Raw genomic sequence first — 12448 nt, 5'->3', positions numbered from 1 at the left:
AAAAAGCATTCTTCGCTCACGTTATGGTCTAATATCTGGAAGGAGACCCGTACTCCGGGTTAATGGATGTTTTTTTTCCGACCTTGGGAACTTCGGGGTTCGACGTGCTGTAGTCACCTTGGATACCGTGTTTACTTGATTAAACGCCGTCCTCGATTAAACACCGCACCCGATCAGAAGAATGCAGACAAAAGAAAACTCGATGCAATTTTGTTACCTACACCATCTGAGACAATAACGATTCTCTCTTAGCAAACAAAGCGAGGCATTTTTTTAATTGGAACTTTAATCTTATTATCTTTCTGCTTTACATAATGTTGAAAAATGATTTATCGGAATTGTTGTCAGTGATTTAAGAAATGTGATTTTGAAATAAAAGCGAATAAATACGGTACTACGGTCCACACGCTGTGACAGATCCAAAAGCATTCGCCACTTGCACATCCCCCATAATGCACGTTATTTGCCCCCCAGAATTTTGCATAGCCTTTGTTTTTCGTTTCACCTGGGTATTACAGCCGTCCTACAATGCTTATGCAATTTTTTTTTGTGGGGGGGGGGGGGGGGGTGCAAACAATGTGAATTATGAGAGATGTGCAAGTGGCGAATGATGCCATTTCAATGAGGACAGACGGTGCCTGGTTACTAGGAGGACACTTTCGCTTTTTACTTCCGAGAAACTTCCGTTTACCGATTCGTCTCTCGCAGTGGCGTAATTCGATGTGAGGAAGGATGTCGTGGCTGCTAGATTTTTTTTGGCGTCTATTTTCGAAAAAGGAACTAACATTTCGATACACTGCTCCAGATGGAGAAACTGTATCAATTCCGCGATTCGTCGAGCCATATAAATTTCTCAAGGTGCATCGAAATGCATCGAGAGGGAAAATCAAGGAAGCTTTTCGAAGGATTGCAAATCAAAGCAGTAGACATTGTAGAGCCATGGCATCTCTGTCCTACCATATACTCATGTCTAAAGATCAGCGATACCGAAAGATAAATAATGATTCCTATGAAGTAAGCAGTGAAAATGATGTTATTGTGCTCGCAGCCGTTGGTTACACAGCTGGCCTGATCGATCAAATATCCAAAGATCCTTCTTTGGTTACATCCACTGACGAGCACGATCATTCGCTTTTGTATGTCACTGCTCGCGCTGGATTCTATGACACAACTGAGGCTCTTCTCGAGAAGGGGGTTCCTGTAAATGAGACACAGGTTGATGGTAGCACCGCTCTCCACGCAGCGTCTTACTATGGACAACTTCGTGTCGTCAAACTTTTGCTTCGATACGGAGCGGACACAGAAGTTAAAAACAGATGGGACACAACTCCAGCGGACGAGGCTTCCACGGAAATTAGGCAAATTATTTTGTCATACAAGGAAGACCCTATCTCAAAAATTCTAACATCGCTGCTTCGAGAAGGCCTTGCCTGTAGGGTCCGTTTCATTAAACACGAGGACATTGTTATTGCAAAAGAAGTTTTGCGCCACAAAAATGCAATTGACGGGGAAACGAGGCAGCAATTGGATTATATAATCTCCACCTGGAAGAACGTCTGGCATGGAACAAAGGCCGAACATCTAGAATCCATCATGGGTCATGGCCTTAAACCGAGTGGCTCGACGCTTCCGGATGGTCGCTCAATCTCTCCACCGTCAGGTCATTTTAAGCTGGATAAAGAGCACTCTGGCATCAGTAATTGGGCTCGTGCCATATTTGTCTCGCCAAGAATAACGTATGCTTCCCACGAAGCCTACTCTGAGCGACTTTTTTCAGATAATAAGCAGTGGTGTATATTGATAAGGGCCCGTGTCAAGCTTGACTCGTACACCAGGCATAAGTCCACTGTTAATACCGAAGCCCATTTTCTGGCTGGAGAGTCAACATTGCCAGAATATCGCGTTGCAAAATCAGAAGCAGCGGGGATGTTTTCGCAGGCTAATTCAGAAGAGGAAGCAGAGATCTTCGGCATTTTATCTGAGACGGAAACAGTGACAGACATAGAGCTTGATCGTAATGTGGTGGTGACGTCCGTAGTATTCATCTCTGAGGCCTTTTTGAAGGAGACAGACCGCACTTTTCAAGAGGTGATGTCTTTATTTGACAAGGAACATTTTTCTTAATCACAACATCGATTTTACAAAGCAAGAAGTTGTTGAGTAGTAAAATCGTCTATTGCTAAAATTCCGCAATGTGTTCCTTTTTTGCATGTCATTAAACCGTAATATACTAGCTTTCTAATTTCCTTTGTTCTGAGATGAAATTCTACATGAAATGGATAGGCATATATGTAAATATAGTTAGTTTGTTTTACCCAAGGTTGTTTTTACAATGGCGGTAGAAATTCTCGCCTTATTCATTGGTCAAGATTTTTTGTGGTAGTTCAGACAATGGAAACGGTCAAATGTGGCGTGATCTTCCTCTGTCAATCTTCAGTGTTTTTTTTTTTTGAGAAACCTCTTCGTCAGAATCAGGTGATTGAAGGATTTCAGTTAAACAGGAAAACCCAGAAAATGAGAACACCCAGGTGTCGTGAAATTTGTTTGTATTAGCGAGATTTTCAGATAGGAAAATGACCGACTGTATTTTCATTGGGGCCAAAAGAATGTGGTCCGGTGTTAATCTCTCTTGGAAAGTTTCTTTATGCAACTTACAATACAATAACTTTATTTAAAGAGGGAAGCGCAATAACTTATTACAGTTTTCTAACCTACGGCCCTCGAAAAATAAATAAATAGATAAATAAATTTAGAAAACTAAAAACAAATATATTTATAAATATAAATATAAATACAGACAACAGACTTCCTATTTATAAATATATATATATACACAAAAGAGACAATATATAAAGTAGAATAGGCTATAGACACGTAATGAATAATATATAAATCGACGAAGGGGGGCAAAATATGTACTATAAATGAACATGTATACATATGTACATAAATATAAATTAAAAGACGTAATAGTGGTTGTAGTAGGACTATGAAAAACAGTGACAATGAATAGAATAGCAGCAAGTCGAGCACAGTAGATCCTCCAAGTGCTCAGCCGATGATAGGCGTGAGAAAACAGACTTCGTAATTTAGACTTAAGAGAGGAGGGAAGGAATTTAAATATCAGTGGAGAAGAAGAAATAGAAAACTCTTTTAAGTCGGAACTGAGGTCATTAAAAAGTTTAGTAGCAGTATAGGCTAAGGTGCGTTTCCCAGAGTTGCTATGTGGGCATGGCACCTTTAAGTCGTAGAGAGAGGCTCTTGTAAAACGGCCCAGAGGTCCACGCGAATCACAAAGAAATTGAAATCTGTTCCTGAGACATTTAGGAGCATTCGGATTAAGGAGTACGATGAAAAGAAGAAAAAGTTTCCTGTATTTAATAAGATCAAAAACGGGAATCCAGTTAAGTTTTAAAAATAAAGAAATAGAAGCCTGAGAGAGGTCGGCATCAAGGAGTATACTCCCAGCACGCTTCTGAAGACGAAGCAGTCGTAAGAGGAGATGGTGGGAACAGTTACCCCAGGCAGCAGAAGACAATAAATAAAGTAGTTGTTAACACAAGAATTATAGAATCTTAAAGCGGAATCAAAGTTAAGATAAGGTTTGAAGCGACGGAGAAGAGAAAGCCTACTGCTAATGATGCAGCAGATTGTATCGATATGATGCTCCCAAGACATGTCACTGTCTATCATAACGCCCAGCATCTTGGCATAGTCCACTTGCTCAATAGATCTACCATCGATTTGGACATTGAGTGCCGAGCTGGTTAAAGTACGGCGTTTCTGCAGGGTCGTAATAAGTAAAGATTTAGTTTTGGTTATGTTAAGTGACATTCGATTATTATCAGCCCACGTAGATACAGTTCTAGCAACTTCATTCAACTGAGTGCTGAGGGAAGTAACCGAGGGCCCTCGAACAAGAATAGTAGTATCATCCGCAAACATAGTTGAAGTTACGTCTGAATGTAGCTCTAACGGCAAGTCGTTGATATGAATAATGAAGAAAAGTGGCCCCATGATACTACCCTGCGGCAAACCTACAGAGACTGGAAGTGCTTCAGATAGAGTGCCCCTAAACTGGGTTTTTTGGGAACGCCCAGATAGATAAGAGCGAAACCAAACCATGGTAGAATGGGAACAACCATAAGTAAGGTATCAAGTAAGAAGTCAGAAGTCAGCCAAGCGCGGTCATTGCACGCGTGCTGAACAACAATGCTGTATCATGACAGACTAGAAACAATAGACAACTCCCAAAGCACAAACTCACCCAAAACGCTAAAAATCTTCAATGTTTACTCAAGTTTGGGCTTATAGAAGATAATGTCACAGTTTTTCAATGACCATGAAATTCAGAGTCCGGGTAGTTAGTTAATCAATTGTGGCCCTGAAAAAAATTTGAAGGAAAAAAAACTACGAATTTTTAAGAAAATGCTTTTTTCGTGAGAAGGACTCTTAAACGCTGACAAACGTCAACAAATAACGAAAACTATAATTTCTATATGTTTGCTTTGCTCGAAATCGCGCGCATTTACAAGGCCCTAAAGCGTTTTGCTGACTTGCAAGGACCCATCTGTTAAAATGATGCCCAAAATAAAGGGATGAATCTCTTGGTTTATTAGATATAATCCGTGTAAAGTTTGCTTATCATTTTCGCATAAATTATGACCTAAATTTGGCAACCGCTGAATTTCTCGAATTGGGTCTTTGCGATTTTGGTGAAACTCTGTTTAGCGCAAGGCACTAATGCGCACTATGTGTAACCGAGAGATTTTCACGAAAAAATGCCGGCAACAGCAGATTGTCGACTCAGACCTCAAAGGGGCGTGGCATTATAACCACGTGACATTTACTCCGATCGCCAAAAATTTTATGTTATATTATAGATTGATCTATATGTTATCCATTCTATGTGTTAGACTTACGATAAAAGTAAAGGTGGGGATACCAGAGAGCTTCAAAGTAGGATGGTACCCCCCCCCCCCCCCCAAAAAAAAAAAAAAAAACTGGGTCGAGTCACCTTAATGGCGCTAGATTTTAGTGACACGTAGATATGAAGATGATCACTTAGGGCCAAGGATAGAGTGCCTGATTTCAGAACATTATCTCGATAATTAACCAAAACATGGTCCTGAAGGGTTCCAGATACCGGTCTTGTAGCAACAGTAATAAGTTGATGAAAACTATAGGCCTTAGTTAGGGCAATAAAGGGTTTTTGTAACGCAGATTTTGAAAAAAGGTCGATATTAAAGTCACCTAATAGACAAGTCCGATAATTTTTACAATCTACCTTTGACAACATCAAGTAACTTCCGTCACGGTAGTGATCTTATATATCTATGTATATATTTTATGTTCTTGATATATTTATAGGCAGTCTGTTAGGACTAGATAGAAGTTTTGATAGGTCGATATATTATGTTATAGTTATTTAGTTTTTATATTTAGTGTCTGATTAATTAGTCACAAGGGATTTGGTTAGAGGCTTTGGTATCCGTTGTGAATGTCGTGGTTCAATTTAATCCCTGGCTTGACTTAGTTTCCTCTAATTCATACTCGTTAACCCATGAACAAAGGCAAATGAATTTTAAACCAAAGATAGAATTAAACCATGACATATACAATGAACTGCAGGAATTCTTGAGTATTTATTGCTCGAGAGGTATTATGACTCCCGATAACTCGAACCCTCGTTAACTCGAACCTCACGGTAACTTGAACCAAAATCGATTTCCCCTGGATTTCCGCCCCTACATTTACTGTAATTTTACCCCCGGTAACTCGAACCCTCGATAACTCGAACTCCGGCTAACTCGAACCAATTTTCGTTTCCTCTCGGGTCATTTCCTATACAATTTTACCCTCGATAACTCGAACCATGTTTTGAGCGCTTAAAAAGTCGGGAAAAACACTGTACGGGCGTTCGAAACATTGGATTTTGAAGTCCCATTGACGCGTTGCAGATATAGTTCACTAGTGGAGGCTGATGTTGTTTCTCACAAGTCTAATGTGAAGCAGCTTTACTTCTCAAAACAGTAAAACGCAGGCTCTATTTAGACTATGTTTTGTTACGTTATACGTTGTGATTTATAATCTGAAAGTATCTTTCAATTTTCACTTAACATTTCTACTTCCGGCTATTTTCTTCGAGCTCCCGATAACTCGAACTTTTTTCGATTTCCCTTGAATGTTCGAGTTATCGGGAGTCGACTGTATTAAAACAGTGTTGTCAAAGGAATAAATTCAAGAAAATATTTTCCCAAAAACTCCCTGGGTTGCATTTCTGTCCAAGATTTTTATGGTTGATAGTATGGAAACTGGCGGGATCAAAAATTTTAGGCAGATAAACATGTTCATGCCGCTCCAGTAGCGGTTTCAGTTTAACTTAAATTTTGCTGTCATCTAGTGTGTAAGTCTTCCTTTTCCCCGTTATTACTTGGGATATGTGCAGCCCGAGTCAAAAAATATGTTAAGCCTGTCTCCAATTCAGAAGTTTGCAAAATTACCCTGTATGTGGTTGTCATGGAAATAAGGAGCCGCGGTTGGAAGAGGAAAGGGGAAACAGGCTTTCTTCTTTCCCCATCCGTCGGATTTTGTCCAGAAAATATGAATACATTCATCGTTTACGTTTTCAACTATATCGCCTTTCGGGATAGACGCATACGAGTCTCTAACATCGTTAGTCTGCGTAGTATTTTAAATGCACTCGATGCATTTCATCGTCAACATTTCTACTCGCCGTTTATTTCTTTTATTTATCAAACACAAGATACATGGTTACACTTATCTCTAGTCGGCAAATATAAATCTCTCTCTCCTGCATATCAGTTTCATTCGTCCGATCAGCTCGCCTTATAGCTTTTTTCCACAATTTAAGAAATATATCTAATAAAAATTTGCATGGTTGAATCGCCTTGCCAATCATAGCTAATAGGGTTCTTCACAGGATTCTTAACCACGCCCATCACAGCTTAACTTGATTGGCGCTATTTAAACCGAAGTTCACGAGGGTTTGCGTTTTCTCTAGTATAGCTTAAAAATCAGAACAGATAAAAAAAAACCTCTTAACACTTTTAGGAACCGGCAGATTGGAAAGACGGCGTTATGGAACCCAGGATGTGACCATGCGGGAATAGCAACACAGGTAAACAGGATTTTACCACTCAGTGACGGCCCCCCTCCCCCTACTTATTTTTAGACCAAACTGAGGCTCGAAGGGCCCAAAAAAATTTTTTGGGAGTCCGCCCCCCCCTTATCTAAGGGTCTGGATGACCGCCTTCCCCCCCCCCCGATCTTAAGGTCTGCATCCAGCACTACCACTTACACCAAATTCAAGAGTTGGTTGAAATAAGGCAAATATTGTTGTAGCTAAAGATTATTTGTTTAATCGTACAACCCTCTTTGCTTTGAACTGAATACTGTACTTAAGTCTTAGTAAGCTGTAATAATTCCTTTTTTTCTTCAGGTTGTTGTGGAGAAAAAGTTAATGCGTGAACAAGGTTTATCAAGACATGATTTGGGAAGAGAAAAGTTTGTCGAAGCAGTGTGGAAATGGAAGAATGAGTAAGCGAACTTATAGTAGACGGAGCCTGATCTTCTCCAGACAGCTTAATTCATAGCTGGCTTAAGACCTTAGTGTTTTCCAACCTTGAGCAACAAATTTGTCAGTTGTGCTACCGTCGTAATAACTGTATGCGGTATGAAAAATAAGTTATGAAAAAATAAAGAAAATATCTTTTTCCTTAGGGAAGGACCATTTAGTTTTTGAGGGGGAGAGTGGGGGGTGGGGTGGGGGGTTTGGACAATTACGAAAAAAAATTCTTGCACTAGAAAATTAGGAAAAAAAAAAATCAAATCAAAAATTAAGTGGTCCGTCCCTTATTTCGACAGAAAGGGAGACAGAATTTATGAGCAGTTACGAAAGATGGGAGTTTCAGTGGACTGGGACCGGGCTTGCTTCACCATGGATCCTGTAAGTAGAAATAACAGGCCACTTCTGGGTTGCCTCAAGCCTCGTTTTCAAAACGAGGATAAGTACTAACTCTTTGATGCGAAAATATCATTTTCTTCATTTCGCATCAAGTAAAACCTCATTATAATGTAAAAGGTTTTCCAGTTGGCCTAATTTTGAAAGTATTGCGGTAAACTGTAGAGTACCGTGATATTTTTTTCTTACAGTATTCTTTTCTAACTCTGGTTACATTGTTCTGTTTGGTTCATTGTATTGAATACAATGCTGTGATTGCCCAAAGTTCTTATCTGGCACTTAGGCATTTAGTTAAAGCCAAGAGAAGCTTATGAGTCTTAGTGATCCCTACGTATTTCTTATTCTGAATTCTTTGCAGAAACTAAGCCGAGCAGTGAAGGAAGCATTTGTTAGACTTCATGATGAAGGGCTTATCTACAGAAGCAGAAGATTGGTCAACTGGTCTTGCACTCTGAACTCTGCCATCTCTGATATTGAGGTAAGTTTAGATACTGTTCCTTGTACTGTTCTTTGGTTCTTTCAGCAATTATAGGGGTTAATGTTGTGTGGAGTTATGCCTCAAGTGACTCCTGATTTAATATCATATTCTCTCCGTGATTAACAAGAATATTTAAGGCAAATTGAAAGGAGAATCAAGCAGTGTATCAACTCACTTGGGGAGTACGTCCAGGGACCCCTTCAATTGTTGTCTTATTTGATGGATGTGAGGAGGAGGGTCTGCAGCCGAATATGACGGGATAATATTTTCCCGCTGTTTTAAATAGGTTGACAAGAAGGATTTACCCGGAAGGACATTGTTACCTGTTCCAGGTTATGAACACAAAGTGGAATTTGGTGTCTTAGTGCACTTTGCCTACCCTGTGGAAGATTCAGGTACACGATCACTGTTTACTATGATAACAGGTGTTTCGCCCCTTGTCCGACCTAAGACTTTAGATTTCAAAGGCAAATAATGTATTATTTTGTTGTCCATTAAACACTGCGTAGTAGTGCTTTCCGGTAAAGAACTTGTTTGTCTAACCAACGATAGTGTCAATGCAGGTAGCACCTATGCTTTGATTGAGGATACTACTTTATCGGTCGCATGAGACGAGACTGCTATTTTCTGCGTGGTTATCCGAGCCACACGAAGGTTTAGTTGTTTAAAGGGCAAAGGCAGTATCTTCATTTCTGTTACTAGTTAAGACTTTTTACATAGCTCTTTTCGTGCGGTCGAACTTGAAATGAGCTCCACGTTGTGTATGAGGAACTTTTTATGGGATACAAACTATCGTAAACCATAAGCTTCTTTCACTACTGTAAATTCTTGTATTGGGATTTTAAATTTGCTTCTTTAACAACGGACTGTTGCCTTACCTTGATATATTTGCAGATGAAAAGTTGATAGTTGCCACTACACGTGTGGAGACCATGCTAGGTGATACAGCAATTGCCGTTCATCCAAATGATGCTAGATACAAAGTAAGCCATCTTCTCCTTGCACATTCATTTGTTTCCTGGTTTAAACTGCAAAAGAGTTTTTCTACGAAACACCGCGGTGTGAAGTGAATTCTCGTTCTTTCAATCTTTTTGGCGATTAATCCAACTCGTTAAATTTGTCAGGTCTTCAGAAAAAGAAACAAAAATTCTTTGTCGCATGTTTACGACCTATAGAAAACTTTGCCTCACATATCACGCATTAGTCAAAGAAATGTACCAAAGAGTGTGATGCACGTTCAGAGCTGTTGTTTTGCTCATCGAATCTGTTTGTCGTTGCCGTCAAAGTCGCTGTCGCCGCCTTGGTCGTCGTGTTTGCTTAAGGTACTTTTAAGCCCCTTCGACGGCGTTGTCAAAAAAACGTCGTCTAACAACAACAACAACAACAACAAAATAATTAATTTGGAATTGCCTTACCTCGCAACTCGAGCGCGTCTCCCGATTGGACCAGAACGTGTCACGTGCCGTGTGCCAAAACTTCAAAATTCCCTAGTGTAGGGCGAATACTGCGACTTACAGCCAGGGCAAACAAAACTCACTCGCACATGATCAGGTCATGTACTTTGAAACCTCGGGAAGTCTTAAGTGCTTGACGTCAGCATTAATATTATCTACACTGTTTTCTATGTACTGTCACGAGCCTATTATGGCTCTTGGTACTGTATAATGTTTATGGTGCACCGTACTGATGTGGAGAATTGTGTAACGGTCAAGACCATTTTCACTGGCTGATCAACTCCTTTTTCTCCACTTATCCTCATGAGCTTTATGTTTGATTTAGCAGTGATGTCGTTGGAGAAATGAGATGCTAATCAAGGATTAATATATTCTTTGGGACAACTGTGCAGATTGTGATTTCTCAGGAATTTTTTTTTTTACGAGAAGATAGAAAAACTCAAATTAACTATCGGGTCTCCACGTTTTGTACAAAACCTTCGAAATATTCGAGCGTTTACGTTTACCGTTGTTAACTATTGTCTTCTAGATTTTTATTCTTTTTCTTGTTTTTTTTGTTCATTAGTTGAGAAATACTGTTTTCTTTTTTTATTGTAGCATCTTCATGGCAAGTTTGCCCTTCATCCCTTCTGTAACCGTAAATTACCCATCGTCTGTGATGACATTGTTGATCCTGAGTTTGGAACAGGTATGGAACAAGTTATTTACAAGCTAAAAATGAATCATTAAAATTCGAGTTCCAAGTTCTTGCTTATACCAACGTCTTTGCGAATCTTCTCGTGTAACATCACTTTTAAACGCTGTAATGTGTCCCTCTTGTGACACTATGCTTTAGAACTCGTGGATAATCCGACAAGAAAATACAAGACACTCGTGGTTTTTGTTCTGTGGAGCATAAACCTACCATTCCCCGCTACGCCTCGTGATTTGGGAAATTCTCTTTACGTGCTTGTAAAATTTGACGGAAAAAAGCACTTTATTTGAGTGTCAATGTATTTAGAACGAAAGTACTAATTAGGGACACTAGTTTTACGTTCCCTACCGGAGACGGTACCGCCATATTACGTGGTCGTCTGAGCCGCGCGAAGGTCTAGCCGCTTGCGGTGCAAAGGTAGTTCCTTCCTTTTCTCAGTTATTTTAAGACCCTGAGCTTTGGTCCGTCCCCGGGAATCGAACCCGCGACCTCCCGCTCTGCAACCAAGCGCTCTGCCGACTGAGCTAATCCTGCCGCGGTTGAATTCTTTGTTCGTTTTATTCAAGGTGCTGTCAAGATAACTCCAGCTCATGATCACAATGATTACGGAGTTGGCCAGCGACACAACCTGTCATTTGTGACTATGATTGATGATAATGGAAACATTAAAGATGTTAAGGATTTTTATCCAGAGTTTCAACATTTTGCTGTAAGTTTCCAGTTTGGTCAGCAACCCTGCTATTGTTCCGTTAACAAGTTATAGTTGAATGGCCAACTGTAAGATTTGAACCATTCAAGTGAACGCTAATTCTCTGTTGCTTCCATCTCCTTGGCCAAAGCGGAAAATACCATAATATTCTTTAAATTTTCGTTTGGGTGATGCTTCATGTAAACCCGCAATATCTTTTGTTCTCTGCACGATATACACGTGCATCTCGTAAATTTGCATACACTGCACGTGCGGTTCGTGCAGAAAAACAGAAAATACTGCGTAAGCAGTAAGGTTTACGTGAAGCGTCACCCAAACGACAGTTTAAAGAATATTATGATATTTTCCGGTCCGGCCTTTTAATTTAATTTTTAACTTTGGAAAACAACTTTCGAAAAGAAAAAGGAGAAAAAGAGACGTGACTTTGACATAAGCCTTGGTTACAGCATCGAAGGCTATTGTCTGAAAAGCCGCAAGAACCGTTTGTACCCTAGTGTCGCTGTCAGAGGATGTAAAGAGATGATCAGAGGTGTAAATACATAGTTACTGAATAAACAAGGATTAGGACGAAGTACCATCGAAATAAGTTACAAATACACAAGTGCATGAACGTGAACAAAGAAAATAGGAATTTTAAGAAGGGCTGACAATCTTATTCGTGTATTCTTTGTAGGGTTTAAAAAGATTTGACGCAAGAAAAGTTGTACTTGATGCTCTCACCGCGAAAGGCCTGTTTATTAAGAAAGAAGACAACCAAATGGTAGTCCCTATATGCAGGTAAACTGTGCAAGGAACACTAAGCCTACTAGCGAGACTGTTTTTATTTACATTAGTTTAATTTTCTTGACGAAAATGTTTTATTTCAGTCAGTGACACAGGCGGCTCGAAAGGAAAAATCCGAGTACTCCTAAACACGTCAAACCTTTGACCTTCTTGTTACTACTGCAGATGCCGCTCTAACACTGAGCTACAGGAAACTCGTAAGAGCTAGGTTTATGTAACAAACATCCTGCATACTGCTAGCACTGGAATGCCGTTATGTGCGTATGCGCAATGATAGAGATTTGATGGTGAATAGTCCAGTTTCGAATTCGTAGCGGACGCTAAATAGAAGCACTGAAGACTCATT

General features: G+C 39.9%; 1 protein-coding gene across 1 annotated transcript in view; it reads left to right on the top strand.

Moving 5' to 3' along the window:
* LOC140936789 (valine--tRNA ligase-like) overlaps window positions 1-12448 on the top strand; it is a 41352-nt gene that overhangs the window by 17973 nt on the left and 10931 nt on the right. Inside the window, exons 6-14 of the mRNA XM_073386276.1 lie at window positions 7075-7141; window positions 7463-7560; window positions 7888-7969; window positions 8343-8462; window positions 8749-8857; window positions 9357-9445; window positions 10514-10604; window positions 11177-11319; window positions 11993-12096. Coding sequence (XP_073242377.1) covers window positions 7075-7141; window positions 7463-7560; window positions 7888-7969; window positions 8343-8462; window positions 8749-8857; window positions 9357-9445; window positions 10514-10604; window positions 11177-11319; window positions 11993-12096 — 903 coding nt within the window. The remainder of the gene's footprint in view (window positions 1-7074; window positions 7142-7462; window positions 7561-7887; window positions 7970-8342; window positions 8463-8748; window positions 8858-9356; window positions 9446-10513; window positions 10605-11176; window positions 11320-11992; window positions 12097-12448) is intronic.

This window comes from Porites lutea, chromosome 5, assembly GCF_958299795.1.
Source record: "Porites lutea chromosome 5, jaPorLute2.1, whole genome shotgun sequence".
Lineage (NCBI taxonomy): Eukaryota > Metazoa > Cnidaria > Anthozoa > Scleractinia > Poritidae > Porites > Porites lutea.
This window is presented reverse-complemented; position numbering and strand designations above follow the sequence as displayed.